Source organism: Euprymna scolopes, chromosome 37, assembly GCF_053919585.1.
Source record: "Euprymna scolopes isolate OS-2025 chromosome 37, ASM5391958v1, whole genome shotgun sequence".
NCBI classification, from domain to species: Eukaryota; Metazoa; Mollusca; class Cephalopoda; order Sepiida; family Sepiolidae; genus Euprymna; species Euprymna scolopes.
In genome coordinates, this window is record NC_136518.1 from 62,325,070 (window position 1) to 62,352,499 (window position 27,430).

Below are 27,430 nucleotides of genomic sequence, written 5' to 3' on the forward strand. Positions count from 1 at the left end.
AATTAAAAAAAAAAAATGAAAAGAATCGTTTTTGGAATCGGAAATTAGGGTCAATCTTGTAAGATTCCTAGATCGATATCCACCGAAGTTCTTATTTTTCCGACTCCCGATTCATCATTCAGAAATCTCAAGGTTAGCAGATATTTAATCCAGTATCTTTTTATAGTATTTCAAGAGAAACTCTCCTTTTCAAAAAAAAAAAATAATTAAATAAACAAAACAGCCAGGTTTGGAAGAAAAATATTGCATTAAATTATACTCAGCTTACTAAATCAGACTTAGTTGAGGAGTTGGAGTCAGCACCGATATATATCGCTAACTGTCCGGATTTTGATTGGCTATCATGAATGATATGAAGATTATAACTTACGTGTTTATACGTAAAAATATTTAGCGTTTAGACTTTTTATGCTTCCCTTAACCATTTGTAAAAAAAAAAAAAAAATGTAACATTAAACGTGATAACTTGTGAGAATTTGTAATTTTCTCACAACAGTGGAAGGGACATGGTTCTGAAAAACATGTCTTGGCTCCCCTCCCTCTCTCTCCAGATATAGCAGCATGTGACTATTTCCTATAAGGATCCATAATGCAATCAGCGGACAGTCTAGCTCTCCTGGATTTATCCGGACGACAGATCTAGGAATGAAGTATATAGAAACTCTTTAACAGAATACCTGTACATGCTAGAATGTATATTATTATTAATAAATTGTTTTAATTATATCGGTTTATTTTTTGGAGAGGGGCTACAAATTTAAATCCGGACAATTAGCAGTGTCAACCATTGCATACACACACGCACATATACATGTACATATATATGCATGTTATATGAATATGGTAGTTTGCTTGAAGCATTGCTGGTAAATAAGTATGCAGGATTGAATAAGACTGTATACAATGCAGGGAAATAAAGCGAAATGGTAATAAAAATATTTAAATAAATAATTGAAGACGATATATGTAATGATTTCTTTAAAAACTTGCTTATTTATTTTTCAGTAAGTCTTTCCCTTACTGTTTTATTTACTGCTAATAGAATCTGGGATGATGGAAAATATTGATATTTCAGGAAAAACCTCCTTTTCAAAAGAAATAAAACTTCCTTCCATATAACAGCCATCTTGGGGGGGGGGAATTGTCATATATTGTCTCCAATTATTTGTCTTTGTTCATCTCTTTCAGTTCCTCTGTTTCCCACATTGCATACAGCCTTATCAAATACCTATATAACATAAATATGGTTTTGCAGGTTTACCAATTACTTAATATTTCCCCCCTCGTCAATTATGAGGGGCGCGTTTTCCTTTCATGTATGATATCCATCTGTCGGCTGTCGTTTTGAACAACGGGTTACTGTCTATCGTCGAAATCAGTAAAATCTGATTGATATGTGTCGTGTGGTAGTCCCACCTGGCTCGATTTGGGGCTATCCCCAGGGTCAGGTGTCGGAGGTCATAGAACGTCCCAGACCCGTTGTCAAAAAGCAGCAGCATGTGCTTCAGTGAATGCATTCCTGTATCGTAGAGCATCTGCGCAAGCTGTTTGCTCTTATCCGTTGCAACCTCCTTCACATCGTAAAGTCCAAGCAAGGAGTAAATGAAACCGTTCAAAACGAAACTGCTTGGCTGCGTCGGGTACTCCTCGTACCACGTGTATGTGCCAGCATATTTCGCCATAACGCCCCCGTCCGCACTACCCAGCTGGTAGAGTTTCAGTCCGTTGACGGCTGCGTTGAGGTACATTGGGTTTTTAGTCCGTATGTAGGCCCTGACGAGTAGGGACATCGCCTGCCCTTGAGCCATAGCTGAATACCAGCCAGGTGCTAACTGAAGTATGTCAAGCCTTCGCGCTACCATTATCGGCCAGCCACCCCGTTCGTCTTGGTGATTGACCAGCCAGTTGGCGGCATCATAGAACTGATCGAGATGGGCAGCTGTGGAGATGGTAACATTGTCCACCTGTCCATTACCGTGAAGGCAGATGGACGTTATTTTAATAATGATGCTGCGCAATTTTCCTTTTTTAACTTTGGAATATTGTAAACCCATTCCTTTTTGGAAATCAATGCCGATGTCACGGGTAAAATGGCGCCACGTACGCTGGATGTTTCCAAGGCCGTAGTAGATGTGCTGGCCAGATATTGAGATGAGGTTATTGCTGAAGACATAATGGATGTAGTAGATGCGCCCCTTCTGTACCTCCAGGGTGATGGTTATCGTCCCGTTGGTGGTGAAGCGGAAATCTAGTGATAACACAAAGCTGTCATCATCAATCTCCATGCAGATACCAAAGGAGCCCAAAGAATCTGAAAGAGAAGACGGTAAATGAAATAATTATGACAGATATCAAAACAGATCATACCACAATGAGAGGAAAAAAAAATCTCTTACCCTAGTGTCAAAAAAGCTAAGCACGGGCAAAAGGCGGGGAAACAGGAAACCATCTACTCTTATGAGACAAAGTAAAAAAATTATAGACCAAGAACAGTGGAGAGTACGTGTTGGGATGATTAATCGGAAATCGGATATTTTTGCGGTATCAGAATTTGAAAATGTGTTTACTTTTTGGTCCCCTGACAAAATTTTAAATTCACCTTTGTCCGTTCATCTGTTTGTCTGTTTGTTTGTTAGTCTGCACTTTACTTAATAACTATGCCTTGGAATTTTTAAAAATTTTGCACAAACATTGAACATGACATGAGTAAAAAAGTAACAGAACATATTTTCCAGGAAAACTCTGGTTGCCCCCCCCCCCCCCAGGGTGCCTTTCGGGTTAAAATGGCTAAAATTGACACTTTTTTGCTTATTAAAAAAAAATTGATGTTTCTTGGATTTTTATAAAACTTTCTGAAAAGTTTTAACTAACTGATTTCTATATAATATGTTTGTCTATACTTCGCGATAACTCATACCCAATATGCCCCAGGGGCTCTTTTAGGGCTAATAAAAACACTCCATTTTTGGGACTATTTTACCATATTTGTCCAAAATTTTCTGTGTATGTCTATTTAGCAGTTTTGCATGGTGCAGAACTCAGATTTAAATATGTTAAGGCCTTGAAGACTTTTGGGGAGGGGGGGGGCAAATGATGGACTTAGTCATTTCCTTTTTTGCATGCTGCAGAACTCAAATTTACATATGTTAAGGCCTAAAACTGTATCGTTTGTTCATTTTCACCAGGATTTGACGTCCCCTGGGGACTTTTGGAGCTAAATGGGGAGGGGGATGCTGAACTTAGTCATTTTTTTAAGCCCTGTTCACTGTGCACTCACGGAGGACCATGCATGCTTCACTTGTTTTGTTTAAATTTGATTCTGTTTTAAACAAATCTTCCACTACTTGTAAAAATAATGAAATAAATATTTATCGATTTTAAACAACCAGTAAAATTATAATCTATAGACCCCCCCCCCCAATGTATTTTCATGTTTGAGAAAACATATGCACATTTAACATGTGTTTTTACAGTAATCAGGGTGAAAAAATTTATAGTTAAATACCTAGAGATTTATAAGGAATCAGAATCGGAAATAATATTAGAACCGCCCAATCACTAGGACGTTATATATACTCAAGTGAATTTAAGCATCCGCAGCATTTGATACGAAAAAATCCATTTATGAATTACTTAGGACTTCTATCCAGTCATGGCTGACGAAGAAAGGGCTCGCTACTCCCGTGGATTAAATAAGAGTTCCGTTCAAAATTCTGTTCACATTCACAAGCTCAACAAAAAGATTCCAGATTTCGACAAGATACACCAGAGGAAGGTCAGCAAAACATTGTGAGAATAACACTCATGATGAGAACTATAATCTGAATAATACAAACAAAACAAACTAAGCAAAGCCGTTTATTAAAGTATTTTAAAGTAAACAGCAAATAAGTACGAATTGAGAACTATGTTTTTAATATTCTAATAAACAGAATACATCGTAAAAATGTAATTAAAATACTATTTAAACAGTACAACGATACTTTCTCTGCATAATGATCTATAAAATAAGTCGGAACCATAAATAAAAGGCCAAGTTTTTTTTTGTTTTGTTTGAGAAGATTTTGGAAATGAAATGGTTTTAAGATTTTTTACTATTAAAGAACGACTAATAAAGGGAGATAATTAGCTTTTCATTAATTAATATTTGTGATGATAATTTTTTTGTGACGTCGGACAAGTAGATTAATATACAAATAATACAAACCACTTGTAAACGTGCTCCATGGAGATTTTTGATTGATGGCACTTGTCAATAATAAACATGTATTGTGAAAGCGCAAAGACAATGGAGAAAATCAAAAACGAAAAGGTTTAGATCGTGTGCAAAGACAAACAACATTTAAGTTTAATAATGCATCAGTTTTCTTTTTTGTTAAAAAAAAAACAAAAAAAAAAACAAACATTTGCAGCTTGAAAAATAATTGAAAAACATTACTAGACTGCTTAGAAAAAAAAAAAAAAGGTACTTATACAAAATACAGACTGCAGTATTTTTTTTAGATATGAATTTCAAGTTAAATTCAATTTTTATAGAATCTTAATTATTAAATGATTAGGTAAAAGTACAGAAAAGTTACACAGCGTCTTCCCTTTCCCCATGCTAAAAATGTGTTTCTAAATAATATTTCAGCACGATCCATATTCTGCATGAATACTAAAAAGTAAACTTTTCCTTTGGCCGAAACAGTCAAGATGGGAACAGTAATCAACATAAAAGACCCAATTCTCCTCCACAAGAGATATGTCATATTTTTACAAATTAAATTACTTAAATTACTATTAATACTATTATTACTTCTTATTATTAAATTATTATTTATTTATTATTATTAAATTATTATTTATTTATTATTATTAAATTATTATTTATTTATTTATTATTAAATTATTATTTATTTATCATTATTAAATTATTATTATTAAATTATTATTTATTTATTATTAAATTACTATTAATTATTAATACTATTATTACTTCTATTGCACGTTTATTATTGCTTGTTCTGCACGTTTGAGGGTTGGGCGTTTGGGTCGCTGACTTGGTCGAATGGCTTTTCTTTTATTTAATCCAATGTTTCTGTTACCCTATGATATCTCTTCACCAATTCTTAGATCAACCTCTTTCCAAGGACATCAAAGTTAATGATTCTTCTTGGGCAGTTGTTGATTGCCATGAGCTGGTTGTGACCAAACCATCTTGGTCTGTTCCAGCACAATGTCTCATCTACTGAACTGGTCAAGCCTGGATCTCAGCTCATTAAGAGGGGGTTCTATCAGCAATCTTTGAGGAGCATATTCATCGTATCATTGCAGGATTGCTGTGAGTCAGTCTAGTGATGTCCTCAAATGTAACAACTTCAATAAAAGGTTATACCACGGGATATCAGATTGATTTAATCGTTCATGAATGTGGAGTAGATTAGAAATTGATGTACAAGACAAACGTTTCTGATGCATTTCATCCATTTGTTGACAGTACTTTATTGCCGTAATGGTTTCGCCTGCATTAAAAAAAAACTAATGGCGGTGATCGGTTGTAGACCACCAAACAGTCAGCATGACCTTCTTTTGGTACAACTCTGGCTTCGGGAAGTGTTGTGGAGTTTTGTTGGCATCTAACCACTGCAAGTCACAACTTGGCCGATAAACAGGTTGTTCTTGTTGCATAAAATACAGTAGTAGTAATAATAGTATTAGTAATTTAATTTGTTAAAACGTGACATATCTCTTGTCGTGGAGGAGAAAGTTCTTGCAGTTTTACACTTTTAAATTGAGATGAACATATAGAGGTCCAAAAAAAAATTTTTTCAATCGAAATAAGCACCATCAGAATCTACACACTTTTACCAACGCAAAACAAGTTTATTTATGCTAGAAACGTAAAAATCTTGCGTTCTGGTGGCGATGAAGTCGCTGAAGGCGTTTCTGATATTGTTTAGGTTTTTGAGGCATTTCTCACACAGAAAGTTATCGAGATGCTTGAAAAAGTGGTAGTTGGTAGCTGAGAGGTCTGAAGAGTATAGTGGATGAGGCAGAGTTTCGTAGCCCAATTTGTTCAACTTTTGCAGGGTCAGTTTAGCAATGTGCGGTTGAACATTGTCGTGGAAAAGAATTGTGCCTTTTCTGTTGACTAATGCTGGGTGTTGTTGAAGTTTGATGCCATTCATCCGTTTGCTGACAGTATTTTCCTGCCATAATGGTTTCGCTTGCATTCCAAAAAATCTAATGGAGGAGGCCGGTTTAAAAAAACTATTAAACTACTAATGGAGGAGATCGGTTGTAGACCACCAAACAGTCAGCATGACCTGCTTTTGGTACAACTCTGGCTTCGGGAAGTGTTGTGGAGTTTGGTTGGCATCCAACCACTGAGCTGAGCCTCGCAGGTTGTTGTAAATAACCCACTTTTCATCGCAAGCAACAACCTGGTCGATAAACAGGTTGTTCTTGTTGCGTAAAATAAAGGAATGGCACTTCATAACAGCATTTCTTTTGGTTGTCGTTCAATTCATGAGGCACCCAAGTTTTTTGTCTTTTCAATCTCTCTCAAGTGGTTGGAAATTGTTGTATATGTTATGTCTAATTTAAAAACAAGTTCTTGAACAATTGTGCATGGATTGGCTTCGACTAAGGATTTTAATTGTTGTCAACATTCGATGGCCAACCACTATGCTCATCATCTTCAAGACTCTCCTCGCTGCCACTAAATTTCTTAAACCACCATTGTGCTGTGCATTCAGTAGTGGTTCCTGAGCCAAATGCGTTATTGATATTGCAAGCTGTTTCAGCAGCTTTTCAGCCTAGCTTGAATTAAAATAAGAAAAGTGTGTGAATTTGCATCGTTTTTTCTTGTATTCAACTTTCTGAAAAGAAGACAATGTTTTCAAGCAATTGTAATTTAAACGATTAGATAGAACGAAAAACGTTCTTTAAAATGAAATATAGAGTAAAGGTATTATAACGAAAACTTATTTGAAATCAAAAGTAAAAATTCCGCAATAACCTTCTTGTCAACCTAATAAAAAAGGTTTCAAACATATCACTAAGAAATAACAATAGATTTTTTTTTTATTATCAAGCAGTCACCACTTACCAATAACCAGAGGCCACTCGAACATAAGGGTTAATGAGTGTACAGTAGTCAATGGGACAATCGTTAATAATGGAAATTTGGTAAATTGGATTACTTAAGGGGATGAATCATCAAGAACTTGTTCATGCTAAACTGTAAGATGACCATATTGTAATCAGTTGGGAAACAAGGAAACAGAACAGAGTTCCACAGGTGTGCAGTTCTAAGGAACAAGCTTTGTTCATGGAATCTACATTTAGGTTTAGACACAGATAAAGAGTGGGGAAAATTATTGATAGTGGCTTCAGCTAAACTAGTGATCTTTGTGAAAGTCAGGCCAGAGAGGACCCCCCTCGCCAATCTTTTAAGAAAAACACCAGTCTAGCTGAATCCACTGTGAAAAATTTCCCCCACTCTTTATCTGTGCCTAAATCAAAACGTAGATTCCATGAACAAAGCTTCTTTCTTAGACCTGCACGCCTGTGGAACTCTGTTCCGTCTGCCCGCTTCCCACCTGACTACAACCTGGATGTCTTCAAGTCCAATGTTAACAAATTCCTAATGAACCGCCCCCTTAAGTAAACACTTAATTAAATCTCCACACTAACGTACTGTACTTGCAATAACCCTTATCCCTGAGTGGCTTCCGGGCCTTGATAAGTGATGACCACCATGTAAAAAAAAAAAAAAAAAAAAAAAAAAAAAAAAAAAAAAAAAATAGATTCAAGCTCAGACTGGATCTCTATATGAGGCTTTGTCAATCAGTTGTTCAGGTTTCAATTCAAAATCCTATTTCCATCATTAGATGTGCAGCTTGCATGGACATCTTATTTTTCCCACATCTGTAAGAGGCTCGGATGGTATGCCATGCTTAAGTATTAAAAATCATTTTTGCGTCCTTCAAACATTTTAGCTTTAAATTGCATTCTAGTTGGTCTGTCATGAATATTATTTCTGCCATTTAAAACTTGAACGCTTGGGATTAAAATTAGGCAGAGTCTCATGCAGTATCACACTATCTAGATTTGCCAGTATTTTTTTTTTTTTTTTTCATATTTTAGTCATGTCCTAGGAAATTGATAGTGGCTGCAAAAAGACGAGTGCTAAATTGATTTTTGATAAGCTGTTTATAAGATAAATTCAAAAGTGTAAATTATGATCATTCGCATACAAAAAAAAAAAAAAATTGAAAAATAACAAGGTCTCTTACCAGGAGCTTCGAATTCCACTACCCTCCCAACTTCTGGATCTGACACAACTTTTACGCGTGTCCTTGCAGAGGGAAGATTCCAATCACGCAAGTCTTCATCATCTCCATCTTCCAAAATGGTTACGTCTGGATCCTCCTCTGTTAAAAATTTGCTGTAATGACTCAGCCCAAACTGTGCAATCTGGATCGGATAATGATGACCTTGCGGACCCCACTGCGTAGATATAGGAACACCTGCAATGAAATCACAAGTGAAATGTATTAAATATACGGGAATTTATGATGGAAAGAAAATTTGTTTTCGTATGGCCCCACAATGCTGCCTTTCACAAAACAACGATTATCAACCCCAACATTGTGTGGGCTGCCTCTTGCACAACAGCGATCACCAACCTTCATGTGGATTTCCTCTTTGTCCTCTTCTCCCACATTGGCGGCTGCTGAGGGAGCAAGCATGACTCACAAATATGGAAAAGAATTAAACAATTCAAAACACAAACTTATGGGAAACAAAAGACTCGGTTAGGTTCTGGGTGTGTGTGTGTGTGACACTATTGTAGGAAATAATCCTACAAGCGCTAAGGTCCACATCTACAGTTGAAGTCAGCTAATTTCAATCTGCTCAGAGTCACAACATGCATTCACAGCGTACGTACAGATTTTCAATGTTCACTTTTCAAGGACTTTTCAAAGTTTTTCAAGACCTTCTGTAGACAAAATTAAAATTTTCAAAACAAAATTTGAAGTTTCACACTCCATAGCAATTTACAAAAGTAGTAACAAAATCAAATGTACAACAAATAAGTGTTACCATAGGCAATAAAATGTTACCCCGCCTCATTTTTTGGTGTTTTTAAGTAGTTTCAATGCTTTTTATTACATCTCAAATATTAACTCTTTTTACAGCTTTTAAATTTTCCACTAAGATAGCTGCGACCTTGTCCATTTTTTAGGTTATCACAGTTTTTTTCGCCATTGGAGAGTCCCGCCCCCACAAGGAAAGTTTTTTCTTTAGAGGTTAGGGGGTCATTTTATTTATGGCAGCCGCCACTAACCCCCCCCCCATTAGAAATGAAAGCAAAAATAGAGGGAGATGTGAACCCCCCCCCTCCCCCAAAAAAAAGAAGTGAGAAAAAAAATTTGTGTTAACTGAAAACTAGGCTGGTCAGACTGAAAAAAAAAAAAAAAAATGTATTTAGCTTTTATTTTCAATATTTAAAAAATATTTGAATGGTATTTTTATGAATACTTAAACAAAATAATAGTATTTGAATCGATTTTATGTGTAATAATTCAACAAATTTTTATTGAACACAAAAATAGAATTTTTAAGACGTTTTCAGGAAATTTTCCATATTTTCAATGATTTTTTAAAGGTAATAAAAGAAATAAAAGCAAAATTCAAGGATTTTTCAAGTCTGTGCGAACCTTGATTAAACAATTACCCATGCAATCTCAAAAAAATTTAAAATCTAAAACGTGTAAATATGCTAGAATAATAAAGATTTTTACAAAATGGAATCTTACTGGAATCGGAAGTATTTTGTACTGTCAATGGAGCCATGTGTTAAAAAAAAAAAATTTCGGGTTACGATGTGGAATACGATGTTTGTCCGGCCCTTGGTTACGGTATTTGCCCCGCTTTACGGTGTTATTTATAATGTTATTTTATTATATACTTCCAGAGGAAGTCTCAAAATAAAGACAAAACGTTGATGAACACATAAATCGGTTTGTCCCTTTTTATTTCTCTATACTACGTATTATATACTGAACTGTATTTTGTTACTAATTTTGAATGCCGTATCCAGGGGTTCTGCTGTATGTAAAAAGGATATCTTAGCAATTTAAATGCCTTTTTTCCTGTCTATTACATCAACAAAAATATGCAAAAAATGACAAGAAAAACCTTCATTACTCGTTCTGAAATTAAAACTGATTTTGAGGGTGCTGGAATTAATGTTATTAAGGATACTATTCACAGACTTCTATATTATACGGGCTTTCATTCAAGATCACCAAGAAAAGTGCCTTTACTGAAAACCGAACATGTCAAAGACCGATAAAAGTTAGTGGAAACTTGTGAAAAGAAAGGTATACAGTTTTGGGAAGATTTAATCTGATTGGATGAAACCAAAGTTAAACTATTCGAAAAGAAACACACTGACAAATGTTTGCCAACGAAATGACATCGCCTTCAACATGCACAATACCATTCCCCACAGTGAAGCTTGGGGGTGGTTCCATTATAATATGTGGATGCTTTTCATCCAAGTGTGAGTTACAAGTTATCCATGGTAGAGGATAACTTTTAGAAATCTGGAACTTCTTTGGATAATGGTCGGAATTTCTTGCTTCAACACCACAATGATTTCATACCGAAAAACATTCAAAGGAAGGGTTTGAAAATAATGGTATTAATACTCCCAATCGGATACAGGTCAATCTCTCGACTTGTATCCAATTGAGAATTTGTGGAACACTTTGAAGGTTAAAGTTCATAAGCGGAATCCACAAAATATCAAACAATTAGAGGAATTATGCAAGGAAGAATGGGTTAAAGTAACGGTGAATCAGTTGCAAAACTTGTGGTCAACTATAATAATTTGCTCCACAGGTTCGAATCCCCTATATATATCTAGTTTCAAGTCTGCTGACCAAACATTGATGGAATAGTTTGGTAGAGACCATTTCGCACACACAAAGACAAGGTCACTTTATATCTATATAGATATCAAAAGAAAGTTAATTTTAGTTTACAAATTGTGATAATTTTGCAATATTTATATGACAATCGCAACCAGATGAAAAAGCTCAATATTTAGGACAGAGCAATAATATAAGAAAGTTGGATTAAAATTCTGGAAATTAAAATTTACAAAAAATTTATTTCTCAGCAAGGAATAAAAATTAAAAGTTTAACATGAATAATCCGAATTATTTGAATTCATTGGACTACTGTTTTCATCTTGAGTGTGATTTTCACAACGTTTTGGTCGATGTAACCTCCAACCTTCTTCAGGTGTATCTTGTCGAACTCGAGAATATTTCTGTCGAACTCAAGAATTTGGACGGAATTTCGAATGGAACCCTTTAACTTCACGGGGGTAGTGTACTCTTGTTCCATCAGCCATGACTGGATAGAGGTCCTAAGTAATTCGCGAATGTATTTTTCGGTCAGCCACATTGAGGATTGAACCTTCAACCTTCAGGAGAAGGTCTTTTTACAACTGATTTTTCCAAGTACTCTAACCAATGCGGACAATTCTAGTACAAATTTTAGGAGCTTTAAATTTATTATTATTTCCAGTTATTAATACCACTATTTAATTACTAATCATTATTACTAGTTATTATTTATTATTACTAATTATTATTACTATATATTAACATGTATATATAAGTGAAAGTGTCTGTGTGTGTCAATAACTCTGTAAATTTTCAGTCTACAGACTCAAAATTTGATATACAGGGTAAGGAGATTTGGGAAAATCTTTGCAATCCATTTTCGCCCAGAAATTTGGCTGTTAAGGGGTCAAAGTTCGATAATTTGACCTTTAAGAATTCTACGAAACTCCAACAATTTTGGATATAAACAATTGAAATATTAGATATCGGTTCCTTAGACATGGATCTAACTTAATAAAATGATTTGAGCCTAAAACAATAAATGTTAAGGGGGTCATAATAGGGGTTAAAGTTAAAATAATTTGACCTTTGCGGTCTCTACCAAATTACTCAGACAATTTCTGGTCTAAACATTTGAAATTTTACATAAAGGGTATTCAGAGATAGAGCAAGCTTTTTCATCAGTTTGGGCCGAAAATTTTTAGTTACCAATATATAAATGTATGTATGTATGCATGTCTGCCAAAAACTTTCGACAGAGGCGACAGATTTTTAAAAGATCAGTATCCTTTTGAACTTCGACCTTTCATACGACAAATATCGAGAACTTGGCTAAAAACATTAATATCTTCACCTTCAATTGGGCACTTTTCTGGCCGATATCTTCGAAAGTCATCCTCTCCTTTCGATTGTCTAGCCTTAATGTAAGCCTACATCACTTCCAGATTGGCGGTGGTCGTAACAGCAAAGACGTCAGTTTTTTTCTGCTTCTTTTTCTCCTTTGCGGTACAGGTTCAAGCCTGCCATCCTACTACCACTTTTTTTTTTTTTGCTCAACATACACCGCCAAACACACGGGCAATGCCGGGCTGAAATGCTAGTATATATATATATATATATATATATATATATATATATATATATATATATATATATATAATGCTGATGATGATGATGATGATTGCAACGTCTTGTCAGACGAGTGCCACTCCCTCAGACATTTAAAATCCATGAGCCCAAATGCCTGAGGGTGTATCTATACCTTTTTTCCCCCCTTTCCTTTTTCTCTTTTTCCCTTTCCTTTTTTCTTTTTCCCTTTCCTTTTTTCTTTTCTTTCTTTTTCCTTTTTTTTTCCCAGTAGCATTTGTTGTAAACAATAATCCCGTTTGGAATGTTGAAGAGATAACGTATTATTTAATCTGTCGGGGTAAAACTCTTCCTCTTTGACTTTCCGTGTCATGTGATATGAATGCGATTGTTTGTTTCTCTTTAATTTCTTCGTTCCCTAGATACGAGCGATGAAGAAACTAAAGAAAACATTAGTCTCCATCAAATTGTTCGTTGTTTTTATATATATATATATATATATATATATATATATATATATATATATATATATATATATATATATATATACCTATTCTATATTACTATAATAGTGAGAATGTGTGTGTGAGGACAACTCTCAACCTGTACTCAACGGATTTCTGATCTACAGACCTGAAATTTGGTATATAGGGTATTCAGACACGTGGAAAACTTTTTAATCGGTTTTCATAAAAAAAAGGGCTACTAAGGGATAAAAATTTTTATGTTTGTCAACTGTTTCACGACTGTGCATGCGCAAATCGTTCACATGATAGTTTATGTTAATAAGTAGGTTTGAAAACATTTTGTATAGAGCGTGGCAAGCTAGCCTAATGGTTATCGTACTTGACACTATCTTTAGGTTTTGTTTTCAATCTCAGCACATACAATTGTTTTGGCCCTTTATATTTTATTTATATTGATCTGCATATGTTTTAGTTCTTATACCAGTGAGAGCACTCATCAGTGCTAAACTATGCATAAAAGCAATAACCAAAGTCACATCGACCAATAGATAGTCCCTCTCTCTCCGACACTCTGATGCAATTGTACTCGGCCGTTTTTTTTTTTTTTTTAATTTTGTTTATTTTTTATTTTATTTATTTTTTTTAGATGAATATAAAAGTAGGTGTCTAATGAAGCAGTATATCATAAAAGTGTCTGAAAAATATTAATCATTTTTTATACCTACAGACAATAATGTTTCAGGTTTACACAATCATCAATGTAGGAAGTGATAAATATTGCTGGTCAGGAGATTCGAACCCAGTTACAAAACCACCTTTGACTTCATAGGCTAGCATCTTACCTCTAGGCCATCGACAATTACCACAAGAATTGGAGGAAATTTAGTGTCTATAAGTGTCATTTCAGCATCATATGAGGTTATCAAAATATTTCAATTAAGCTACACAAAATTTTCCGGGTTTCATCCGGGTGTCATTTTAGTTTGACGATTCCCTATGCAAAATAAAATTCTGTAACTTAATTGCCATATATTTTCATAATTTACAACCCAATCTTTACGTGCATATTAAGCACCAGTTAAAGTAAACACTAAAAATTGATACATAAAATATCTCTTTATAAAACAGGGTGGCCACAAAGTCACACACCAATATATATAAAAGTTAAAAAAATTTAAAAAGTTATAGTAGTAACATTTATTTAAAAAATTATATTAATAAAAAATAAATATTAACATTGGTGCGTGACTTTGTGGCCACCCTGTAGTTTAAGTGAATACATGAAATTATCTCTTGAAGAAAATTTGATTTGACTTCTGTAAATTTAAATTTACAAGAAATTTATTTTTCGACAAAGAATACAAATATAAAAGTTAAACATTAAACATGTTTAATTTTTTTATGACGTTTCCGAATATGGGCCCCATTAATTATAAACAATAGATAATATATACAAGTAATAAGTAAAAACGTGTATATATATATATATATATATATATATATATAAGAGAGAGAGAATAAATGACAAAAAATACACAGATGATGTTACAGAGTCTTAGCTTTGTATGACAGCTAAGTCTCTCTCTCGGTTCAAAATGTTGAGATCCAGCAACAAGCAAGAGCAAGATAGCCAGCAACAAATTAAACTGCAGACCAGATTAATGCGGGTAATGGTCTTCCGCTTTATGGTTTTTTAAATCAGAGATTTGCTTCTCCTAGAAAGGTTGCCTTCACCACGGCTTACAGGAGCCCTCTTCACCCCAATACACATATACACACACACAAATATACACGGTGCTAGTCGGCCGTTGACCCAGAAAAAGAGTTCATTCGCCCTTTGGAAGGTCTTGTTTTTAATCCTTCAGGGAGAGTAGCCGCTCTCCTCACCAAACAAGTCTGGTGGGGGAACCAGTTTAGTCGCCGGTGACTCGACCATGAGACCACAGAGGTTAAATTTTTTTTTTAAATTGACCCCTATTATGACCCTTTAACAGTTGTTTTGGGCTCACATCAAGTTATTAAGTTAGATCCATGTCCACCAAGGAACCTATATCTAAAATTTCAGGTGTTTATACCCAAAATTGTCGGAGTAGTTTGGTAGAGTTCTCAAAGGTCAACTCGTCGAACTTTTACCCCTTAATTGCCAAATTTCTGGCCGAAAACCGATCACATTGATTTTCCCAAATCTCAGTATATCAAATTTCGAATCTGTAGACGTAAAATTGACAGAGATTGCGTAGGGAAATGTACACACACAGATACACAGACACGTTCACATTTATATATATATATATATACATATATATATATATATATATATATGGGGGGAGAGTGTGAAATTATCTACAAGTCCTCTGTAAAAGTGTTTGTCAGGTCAACCTAACCTGAGGACATGTCACTCTACAAATAACCCCTGACCAAACATTCAAATAACAGTATTCAAAGGTCACATAATATCTCTTTGGTTATAGATTGGATCATATGAGGAATGGTCCACTTCTAGCGATATTACCTCAAGTATTGAGTACTTAGCAAGATACTCAACCGGACTAGATGAATTCTTGTCCTGGAATCTTGAAAGACCCAGAGACCATAAGAAAGATATAAGATAATAAACTGGTCGATTGAAAAGAGCAAAATAAAGATTTTGTTTTGTGTTTACAATAAAGTTATGAATGAATTAATGTTTCAAATATCTCACCCCTGAGATAATCCTTTACTTGTATAAGCGTTAAATACACAAGGTATCTTCAATAAGTTTCATAACTTTTTTTTGTACACGCATTTAAAATTGTCGTAGACTTTTGAAAATTCAGTCTGTTATTGCTATACATCTTACGAGATAACCGACCAATTTTTATGATTTCACGTTCAAATGAACAACTACAGCATGAATTGGAATACACACTACTAAAGCCTGATTGTCACAGCTGGTGAATGTCAATAATCCAATCTGGACGTGAGGACGAGAACGATATGCAATAAGATTCTGTTTTAAACGTGAAAAAAAAATTCTACAGAAACGTATGGAATGCTTTAGACTGCTTTTGGACCATCTGCATGAATTGAGCATCAGTTTTTGAGTGGCATAAGAGATTCAAGGAAGGCAGGGAGTCTGTGAGGACTGATGAGAGGCATGGGAGGAGTAAGGAAGTCAGAGTTGATTGGCATAATAAAGAACTTCATGGATAAAAAGAGTCGTGTGCCTATAGAGACAATAAGTGCACAGTTTGATGTCAGTGTGGGAACTGTACGCACTATTATTTGCGAGGAACTGAAAATGTGAAAGATGTGCGCGAATGCACCAGTCCACAGACTATCTGATCAAGATGAGCATCAAGACAGTTCCTCACCTTCCCTATAATCCAGACCTTGCTCCCTGTGACTTTTGGCTATTCCTTAAGCTCAAGGAAAACCTTAGAGGCTGTCGTTATGAGACAATTGACAAGATGAAAGGGAAAGTGATCTGACCAAAGCAAAACTCAGTTAAAATACTTAATGTCTCACCGCAATACAGAATCACCACTGATAAGCATGTAATCAAATCAATACAACCAATGAATGGTCAGGTTTTTGCTGTTAAAGTGGCCATATTCTCAAATAAGCTAGAGAAATAAATAGATCACAATTTAATATAACGTCATTTTTCTAGCCACACATTCGTATATCAACGCAACAATAGTTTGAAATTATCTATGAGACATTTTTTGTGTTTACAACAATTTTATTAATGAAATCTTTATTTTATTTTATTTTTTTTTTTATTATTTATGCTCCAAGTATCTCATTCCAAATGCAATCCATTCCTTGTATTGTATAGAGCTTCCCGGGAAAGACTAGTTCCGGAAAACACCAGTTAACCTTGCTAGGCTAAGAAGAGAAATAATGTTTTAGTAAAATAACTTTAGCTGAAAGTTAATTATTTAAATAGTTAAGTGATATGTTTATATATTTAGCTGTAGTTAGCTATAAACATAGGAATTCACACAATAACTGATAAGTGACGTTGATCATGCCACATTTAGATAGGCAACCAGAGATCACATTAAAAAGACGGGTCCTTTAATCGGCTACGTCAATAATCGTTAGTTGTTGAAAGAGAAAACAAGTTTTAGAACAGTCTAGGAGTTTTCAACAAACCATTGGGATATGTAAGAGCCTGCTACAACTCAGCCTAGTAGCAGAGGCTGAATAACAAAAGATGTAGACACAAGGCAGACTCCTGGGGAACACTGAGACAATCTGGAATATATAAGATATAAATGGTTGTTGTGTGATCCCTTAGAGACATTCATCAAGATTCCAGAATGTTTCATTGTATGTTGTAAACTGTCGTACGTGTATATTTAATCTCACACCCAACAGCTGTGAAGACGCCAGCCTTATATAAAGAAAGGTATGAACGCTCTCCGCTTATATATTTTATCTTCTAATATGAACCCCCTAGTCAACACTTGTATAAGAGTTAAAGGAGTCCACATTTGGGGAAGTGCTGTTCGAAGTACTCATTCCAGCACTGACAGAGTACAAAATCGACTTTGAAATCTAGTGGAGGATGTTTTCTCCTCTACAGCTTCTTTATCAGAGAGGAGACGCTGTTAATCCTTTTCTGTTCTGCTGTTATTTTCATAGTAAGTGCTCGACTGAGCCCCAATCTATGCCCCCTCGATAAAACACATGAACTCATCTCATTACAACCACTAAAGTAATTTTCCTTTCTCTCTGCACCTAAGACTAAATGAAACTTCCATGAGCAAAGTTTCTTCTCAAGCACTATTCATCTGTGGGACACAATATCGCAGGGTTACTTCCCAGCTTACTATAGCAGAGTCGTTTTCAAGTCTAATGTTAACATTGTTACCAATACTCACGTTGCTGTTTTACTGTAATTCTGACAAATTTATTAACATTATCCTTGAATTACGTACAGGCTTTTTTTTTTTTTTTTTTTACAAAAGCCATCACTTATCAAGGCCTGGAGGCGACTCGGGGATAAGGGTTAAAGAGTGTACGGTAGTCAATGGGACAATATCGTAATAATCGTTAAGTAAATTTGGTAAATTGGATTACTTAAGGGGACGGCTCATCAAGAACTTGTTCATGTTGGACTTACAGGGAAACAGAACAGAGTTCCATAGGCGTGCAGTTCTATGAAAGAAACTTTGTTCATGGAATCTACGTTTAGGTTTAGACACAGATAAAGAGTGGGGGAAATTATTGATAGTGGTTTCAGCTAGACAATAACAATGATAACAAAGATTTGTCAGTACATACAAAAAAATGGCTAGTTTACATATTAATAGGAAAACGTGTGTTATTTATTTTATGTATCACGCTTACATCCGAGTGACTGTCATTTAATTGTTATGGACTTCTATTTCTAGTCCTAAATAATTTTACCAAGAATTCTTCATAAGTTCTGATTTCGATTCAAGCTGATGCACTCAAGTCACATGGATATATATTTTATTTTTGAAATCGCAACTTTATAATATATAAAAATCGATAGAACATTAACTCTATAATAATAATATATACAAAATCTGCAAGAATTAAAATATCAAATTTAAGTGTATTTTACAACCGGGCTATGCCGGGCATCCCTGCTATCTTAGATAAATACTTTTGCAGTTTTAACAAAAGAGCTACAATAATATCAGAGCAAAACTTGGCCTTCGGGACAAGATCAAAAGTGGGGGCGGTTACCGGGAGTAAGTGGTGGTTAGGTCTCAAAGCCAAGATCAGAAGCTTCTCCGTCAAGTATGCCCAGCGCCTCGCACTAGATAAGGCCAAGACGAAGAAGAAGCTAGAGCAGAAACTAGCCCAGGCTACGGGGGAGGGTGATAGGGTTAGTCAGGAACTAGCTAAGCAGGACCTTCTACGCGAGACTAGCGAGCGTTACGAAGGCCAAGTAGTTAGAGCTAGGCTTAGAAAGATAGGCAACGAAGCAGTCAATTCTGATGCAGACGTGCGCCGTGAGGTTTCTAGGCGTGGCTCGGACAAATACATTGCAAAAATCAAACATCCGAATGGACGCACCCTGGAATCGACTCGGGAGATCTGCGAGGGGTTTCGAGAACATTTCGAGGAGCGTTTTACGCAGCAGCCCGATCTTCCGGTCCTTGAGTTTAGCGACTATTTGGCCGACTCTCCCCGCCTCGAGGCGGCTAGAGCGGCTGGTTGCGAGGGCCGGGTGACGGAGCAGGAGGTCTTTACTGCGCTGAAGCAGGTCAGCTGTGACAGATCGCCAGGACTTGATGGTCTGCCATACGAACTGTACTTGAGGCTGTCGCCCATGTTTCTGCCTCTTCTGACGGATATGTTCAACCATTGGTTTGCTCAGGGATCCATCCCAGGGCAGGTGACCAAGGGAGTGATCACATTGCTGAAGAAAGGTGACGGGCATGGAGGGGAAGAGTTAGACGACTACAGGCCCATAACTCTGCTAAACACAGAGTTGAAGATTTTGGCCAAGGTCCTGTCGAATCGGCTGCAGGTTGTTATCGACGAGTTGGTTGAACCGGAACAGAACTACGCTGTGAAGGGGAGATCGATTCAGAACAACTTGCACCTGATCCGCATGATCCTAGAGGGGGGAATAGATGACGACACGGAAGCCGCGCTGATAAACTTAGATCAGTCCAAAGCTTTTGATAGGGTCGACCATCGTTTCCTGGCATCTGTCTTAGAGGCCGCCGGTTTTAAACCGGACTTTTGCAAGTGGATCTCCATAATGTATCGACAGCCCATGGCTGTCGTGCAAGTGAACGGAAAGCGCTCGAAACCCTTTGTTATCTCTCGGTCGGTTCGTCAGGGTTGTCCGCTGTCGCCCCTGCTTTATGTCCTGGCTTTGGAGCCTCTTCTCCGCAAGCTGAGACATGGGGAGGCAAATTCGGCCCTGCGCGGAATGGCTCTGCCTGGCGGCTCAGCTGCCAAGGTATCCGCGTTCGCCGATGATGTCACGATCTTCGTGTCGGGCTTCAGAGACATTGAGGTCGTGTCGGAGGCACTCACACAGTACGAAAAAATTACAGGGGCCAAGATAAACCGCAACAAGTCGGTAGGACTGCGGTTGGGCGCATGGAGTGGCAACGCAAACCTCCCTGCGCCCTTCAGCTGGACAGATGGCCCGGTCCGGATCCTCGGCGTGTGGTTCGGACCGGGTCTCCAGCTTGACAAGAATTGGTTGGAGGTACGGTCAAAGGTGGAGGCTGCAGTCAATTCGTGGCTTCCAAGGAAACTTTCCTTAAAGGGTAGAGCTGAGGCGTGCGCCACTTACGTCTTTCCTCTCATCCTTTACCGACTGGCCGTACTTCCCCTGCCTGCACAACACCTAAAAGCTCTTGTCGAACTCTTGTCCTCGCTCCTTTGGGACAGAGGAAGACACTGGGTGAGCAGACAGGTCTGTATTCAACGTCCGTGTGAGGGAGGCTTGGGAATGCCGGACTTGAAGTGTCATCGAGATGCTGAGAGGCTGGCCTTCCTGAGCCACTATATGCAGGAGGACCAACCGTGGCACCCCGTGGTTACTGCCGCCTTCCCCGACCTCGTTCTCGACCCTTCCATCGAGAGCCGTCGCAGGCCGCGGGGAGAATCTGCCTACATGAAAGAGTGCCGAGCCGCGCTAAAACGACTACCAAGGTCCAGTGACCTTGTGACTGCTACCCGTAGGGAACTCCACAGGGATCTAGTGAAGGGGGCCGCTGACGACCCGCTATGCGCACGTTTGGGGTGGCAGCAGAGTGAGATCCGCTCCACGTGGAGCTGGGCGCCAGGTTCGAGTCATCTGAACAATTCGGAGTTCTCTCTGACCTGGCGATTGGCCCGAAATGCACTTCCACTCAACAACATACAATGCAGTTCTGGGTTTCTGGAGTCGCCTGATTGTCCCCGTTGTGGGACAACGGCTGTGGAAACTACGGATCACGCTTTCTTCGATTGCCGCGAACTCCGCCAGTACTGGTCGTATGTCAGTGGGGTGACGGCTCGCATTGATCCTGAGCATCCTCGCCCAATTACTGTATCCAATGTTGTGGACAACATGAGGCCGCCGTGGGACCGGGAAAGACAAATGGTCTACGTTACGATTCTGGCCGTGGCGAGAATGGTGATTTGGACGTCGCGTCTGCAAGGTTGCCGGGGGGTGTTGTCTTTTTCTGATCAAGATCTGATCGCGTTCTTTAAACACCAACTACGGGTAAAGATCAGATGTGATAGAAGAAGGCTGCATCGCGCGGCATTTGACAGAAGATGGATACATGTGGCAAGTCTGTGTGTACGAAGAGGAGCCAAATTTGAATACGTGTTCCCCGCCTAGGTGTGGAACGCGCAGTTCTGTAAAGTTAAATTAGTCTCTCAGCTAGCTGAGTGTGTGTTCCATCCCTCCCCGATTAGGAAGCCTCCAAGATCCCCATCCCCTCTTACCTGCAATTTTTGTTTTCACCCCTTCCTCTAAATTTTACCCATCTTGGAGAAAAAGAAATACAAACTAACCTCCATCCCTTACCCACAAAATTTTCTTTTCTCCATTCACCCCCATCTAGAGGGCATCCCCACCTAGAGACTGACCCGCAGAAGCGAGGTTCCTTTTACAAACCTAGTGGAACGGGCAGTCTATCAACTAGACGGGGTTGGGAGGGTCCTACTAATCACCTTTTGTTTTTTCTTCCCCCTCCCTCGACACAAATGAATTATTGTTACCATTTTATTGTTATCTTTTTTGTTTTTACACGTCAATAAAAAATGTTTTAAAAATTGGGAGTTACTAGGACGTCCCCCAATATGAAAGGGTGAATGCGGTATTATGGTGAAAGAAGATACTAGCTGGGAGAAACTTTTGACTTTGTTTAGTTCTGGAGTGACAAGGATGACCAACGACCCCCAAAATCCCCCCTTTTGAGTTGGCCATGTGCCTAAGTTTTTTGTTCATCGTTGATTTTTTTTTCTGTATTTTTTTAACATGAATAAAAGATTTAATATCTCAAAGTGTAGTATCTGTTCCGGCAGATACTGCAAGCTTTGACTAGCAAAGACCAGATGTGGGGGCAACCCCACATGCCTGACCTTTAACCAGCTCCCATTTCCAACCTCTCGGGAGCTGGTCCCCTTTTTCCCTTCCCCCTTCCTTCACTCCTCACATTAAAAATCGGCCTTGTGCCTAATTTGCTCGGTGGGGGAGCAAATAAATACCATCTGTTCTTCAGATGCTGCACTTCTATTTCTTGTTCTCTTTCGGTGGAGGAGAAATCCTTCACGACTGAGACAATTTTTATTTTTGTACCTTTTCTCCACGTTAAAAAACGACCCTGGTGTCTAACTCTGTCCTGTGGGGAGGCATTGTAAATAGGTACAATAATATCAGAGCGTCTTCATTTACGTTGAACATCTACAGAATGCCAACATCAATATATTACATATGAATTAGTCCCCTGTGGAATTTCCACAGGTCCCACTAGTATATATTAATAGAAGTGCTCGTCAAGCTTATTGAATTCCTTCCTCTTTTTCAGAATTCTTAGAGTACATAAGATTTTTTTCTCTCAACATCCAAATCAACAGAGTCTAAAACCATTCTTTTAATGACCCTTTCTTTGTTGATTGCGATATAATGCTGCTCCTGTGTAGTTCTAGGCGGTTCACCTTCTCAGGATCTGACTTTTCTCTTTGGAAAAGTCAGAATTTATTGGTAATCGCCTGGGTCGCCTCTACTGAGGGAATACTGATGGGTCTCCTCAGGCATTTTTTGCAAGATCAGAGTGCTCCTTCTTGGGGATGCTGACTTTTTTTAATCCCACTTTCCGACCCTTGTGTCACATTTCTCACCGTGGAGAAAAATATCTTCTTAGATTGCATAGCAGCAATTTTAGTTTCGCATTTCTAGGCGATCACTATGTTAGCAGAGATCTAAATGATAAATATGATCGACCATAGAAGGAGGTAATACCCAGTGGCTGGGCCTTTGCTCTAACCACTTTGCTAGAAAAAGGCCGAATTAGATTTGCGGAGAGTCTAGTGAATGTAACGCCAGAGGGTACGACAGATCAGCTTCAGATAATCTTGGATATTTTCAGAAAACGGCACAAAGGAAGATTAGCAGAAAGAGAGAAAATAGAAGGGAAAGAACCGACTAGTGGACACTGCACTGGTTCACTTACTTACAATCTCTGGCTGGAGACAAAACATGGGAAAGTCGGAAAGAGATAGACGATATTAAAAGCAATAGGAAAGAGAAAGATTGATTCAAAGTAAGAGACAAGAAATAAATAAGTTGTCAGATTCAGATAATGCAATGCATTACTGAATAAGTCTCAGGTCAATAAAGCAACAACTTTTTCAGCAAAATCTGCCTCAGTTTCCAATATCACTTTTACTTTGGAGACAAATTTCTTCCAATGGAGTATTCTTTTGAGGTCGCTGGAGGGGGATGGGGTTGCAAATCTGGAAAATAAGATAAATAGGAATTCGCAGTGCAATTCGTGCAGTTTTGTCATCGTTACAATAAACTTGTGACATGGTGCATTGTCTTAGTGAAAATTAACTTTTTTTTTTCTGTGAGCAAACGCGGCACCCATTTTAAACAGCTTTCTCATTGACAAATGTTTATGCAAAATGGTGAGTACACGGCTTTCTAATTTCGACAACATTTCCGCCATTCTTAAATTTGTTTGGTCGAAACGAATTTATGCTTTATGGGACAACTGACGACTTTGAGTAACATAGGCACATTATTTTATTTATTTTTTAACTTTGTCCTTTAGGAACTGCACAACAAAACCGCACTCTCCTCCCCACATCTCCGCAAAAAAAAAAATAAAATAAATAAATAAATTAAAAACTAATATTACAATGCTTATGCAGAATATGGACTGTGTTATCGGCGTATTTCCGAGCAGAATTACATAAATTGCCAGAAGGTGACTCACAAAAACCAAAAACGATAGCCAATGTTAAAAAACACTAGTAAAACGGTAAACAAACAAACAAAAAAAAAACGCTCAATAAAATCAAAGAAAAAAAAAGGGGCTTTTTGATTATTCCGTACTTTCACTTAATTTAATAAACAAAAGATATAGTAAAAAAAAAAAAAAAAAAAAAATTAAACAAAAAGGTACCATTTGTCAATTGTCGGCTGCTGCAATTTCATTGGCTAAGCGTTTCAGCACCTTCTGGTGGTTTACATAACTTGTCCAGAATATGCTAACGATAGTGTGACCCCTCTTCTGTATAAATACCCATATTACTCATGCCAGAATGTGAATGGGTGTTCTACTGGTCTGTTTTTTGTATAACACTCAGGCAACGCCTAGTATCTTTGCTAGTTATAAATAAGATCCAACTCCCCCCCCCCCCCGCTCCTAATCAAATAGAATTATTTTCGCAAGGAAGAATGCTATGCAATTGGTTTTAATCTGAAAGGGGAGGAAACACTTAAAAAAGAAAACAAAAATAAGACTGCCTTGGTTTGTTTAGATAACCTCGAATCTCTTGTGGAAGTCAAGTGGAACGGTGCAAAGAGGGAAATTAATACTTTTTTTTTTTTGGCAGACAAACACAGAACCAGCACCAAAAATGACCCAATTATCCCCAACCGCCTAATTTTTTATTTATTTTTAAAAGCAAACATGCAATATGTACAAATCTGGACTGATGCATTTAGCACTAGTCTCTCACTAATGTAGGAAACGACCTTCTGTCCTTAATGGAATGGGGGTCGTAAATGGATGGTAGCATTTAATGCTGCTCAGACTAAGCTGCTTTCCTTTAACAATTATAAAAGCCTTCTCAACCATTGATTGCCATGACAAATAAGACTATCTAAAAACTCATTCTTTAAATTACCTCGGCTTAACATTCACATGCAAAATGAATTGTAACAAATACATTGAGGATATTGCCGAGACTGCTGCAAAGAAGGTGGGATCGCACCAGAGTGCATCCTTTAGTTTTACAATACTTCAATTCGCCAGAGGTACAGTTGCCACATCTTGTCTCACTATTAGACAGGGTCCCTAATATGTCTTGCATTATCGACCAAGCTCCAACCTCTGTCCCATCACCGAAATGCTTCATCCCTGTGCCTTTTTACAAGTACTTTAATAGAAAGTCCTCTGATGAACTCACGGCACTTGTGCTCCCTCCATATGTAGTTTCGACTAATTCAATGAGCAGCAAAATCCCACACCTTCATTGTTGCAGTCCCTAGATGCCGGAAAGCCATCTACTCTAACAGTTTCTTACCTCGGGCTGCCAAACTTTAGAATTCCCTCCCTATTTCCTGCTTCCCTAAACTGTAAGGAAGGGTTAATGTACCATGAACAAACATATCGCTGCTGAACTCCACATGGACCCTTGTTAGACAATCTAATATACTTACTCTACTTTGCCTACAAACAGTAAAAACTTCTAAAATGTAAGATTTTATCTTAATATCTTATAAAATACCTTTAAAAAATTAGCATTTTTTTTATTATTTTGGACGATATAAACTCAGACCTTTTTCCAAGTGTTTTGTATTGAACTTGAGAATCTGGCGGATTGTGTGTGCAGTTGGAGAGGTGTTCGTCTAGTTTTATAAGTCCGTGATTTAGTGGAGAAATCGTGCACTATTGTAACCTCAAATAAAATCGCTAAGCTTGCTTAAAAGGAAAATTCTTTCCTTATAGCAGTAACCGAGGCTGAATGATGATTGGTTTGGTTTGGTTTGGTTTTACGGCATATCAACCTTCTTTTTTTTTTTTTTATTGGTTATTTAATGCCGAATTCAGTTTTTTTTTTTTTTTTTTTTTTTTTTTTGGAATAGATATTTTAATTTAATCAGTGAGTCAAATCAGACTTTTTGTATCATTAGGTGATGTGCTTCCTTCCTTTTTTGGGGGTGGAGTGTAAAGTTGGATTGAATTAGAGTTATATACTTTTATATAGATTTACTTTTTTCAGAAATGTTAGTATTTTGTTGGAGTTTATTTTTTTAAATAGTTCTTTCATATTGTTGACATGGTAATAATTTTGCCGGATATGCGCGAGATCGCCACAATCCAAAAGAAAGTGTTTTACTGTAAAAGATTCTTGGCATGCAAAACATTTTGGAGGGTCTTCTTTTTTTAGCAGGAAGAAGTGGGTTATGTGCGTATGTCCTATGCGAATACGGGACAAAATCACTTCCTCTCTACGTGATCTTCTGGCATCTGGTAATCGTTCTTCTATTGTGGGCTTGATCTTGAAAAGTTTATTATTTGGACAGTTATTCCATCTTTCTTGCCATTTCTTCATAATCAGATTATTTATTTGTTGTTTGTAGTCAGAATGTGGAATTTTTATATTGCTATTAAGGAGTTTTAAAGCATTTTTGGCAGCTATGTCAGCTTTTTCATTGCCCTGAATTCCAGAATGACTGGGGATCCAGCAGAATTTGATACTTTTGTTTTGTGAGAGAGTGTGTATTTTTTGTAGCAGTTTGATGAGTAGTGGGTTATTTAAATTTTTATTCTTTAAGGATTCGAGTACCGATAGGGAGTCTGAAAAAATTATAAATTTGTTGTGGGTAAGGTCAGTGATGAGATCTAGTGCCATATCTAAGGCTGTGGCTTCGGCACTAAAAATTGAGGCATGGTCTGGTAGTCGCTTCTGTAAGGTAATGTTAGTGGATACGACTCCGCATCCGGTTTTGTTGCTGTCTTTGGACCCATCTGTGTATATGTGCTGATGGTTTGGGTATTTTTCCTGAATGATAAGGAGTTTTTCTTGATAGGTTAGTGGATGGGTTTGATTTTTTGGGAGGTTATTTAATTCAAGGATGATTTCAGGGTATTTTAGTAGCCAGGGTGGAAGGCTTAGTTGGTTGACATTATGGATATTGGTGATTGTGATACCTGCATCTTCTACTAGTGGTTTTATACGGAGCCCAAAAGGTTTTATAGCTTTTATTTTTTGGTAATATAGATTTTGGTAATTTGGATTGAAGGTACAGTTAGAAGTTGCATTTGTTGGCTGTGATTTTTCTCTATCATAGAACGAGTAATCTAGTGAGTTTGCAATGCAGTTGTAAGCAGGATTTTCTGGGCAAGAGAGAATTTTGGTCAGGTATTGTAAGGCTAGTTTGTCGCGTCGAATTGATAATGGGGGTTCATTGGCTTCTGCATAGAGGCTATCGATGGGGGAAGTTCGGAAGGCTCCCAGCGCAAGTCTGAGGCCCTGATGTTGAACGGTGTCCAATATCTTTATATACGACTTTCTGGTGGCACCGTAAATGAAGCTACCATAGTCTAGTTTCGATCGCACTAGTGACCTATATAACTTTAATAGGGTTTGTCTGTCCGCTCCTCAATCTGTGTGGGCAATGACTCGCATTAGCTGTAGGGTTTTATTACATTTATTTTTAAGATGTTTTATATGAGGGATGAATGTAAGTTTTTTGTCTAGTATTAATCCTAAGAATTTATGTTCATTTACAACAGGAATCGGAATATC

The 27,430-nt window shown here is 37.4% G+C and overlaps 1 protein-coding gene across 3 annotated transcripts in view; it reads right to left on the minus strand.

The window, feature by feature from the left end:
• Positions 1–289: 289 nt before the first annotated feature.
• The window catches only part of LOC145261208 (D-glucuronyl C5-epimerase-like), a 366,752-nt gene continuing 339,611 nt past the window's right edge, over positions 290–27,430 (minus strand). For 2 of the 3 annotated variants that reach the window (XM_080119551.1, XM_080119549.1), the window contains exons 5-6: positions 8,283–8,516; positions 1,140–2,311 (exon numbers count right to left, since the gene is read on the minus strand). In XM_080119551.1, coding sequence (XP_079975677.1) covers positions 1,287–2,311; positions 8,283–8,516 — 1,259 coding nt within the window. In that variant the 3' untranslated portion in view covers positions 1,140–1,286. Of the gene's footprint in view, positions 2,312–8,282; positions 8,517–27,430 lie in introns of all 3 variants that reach the window. The other variant, XM_080119550.1, reaches the window with a different exon arrangement.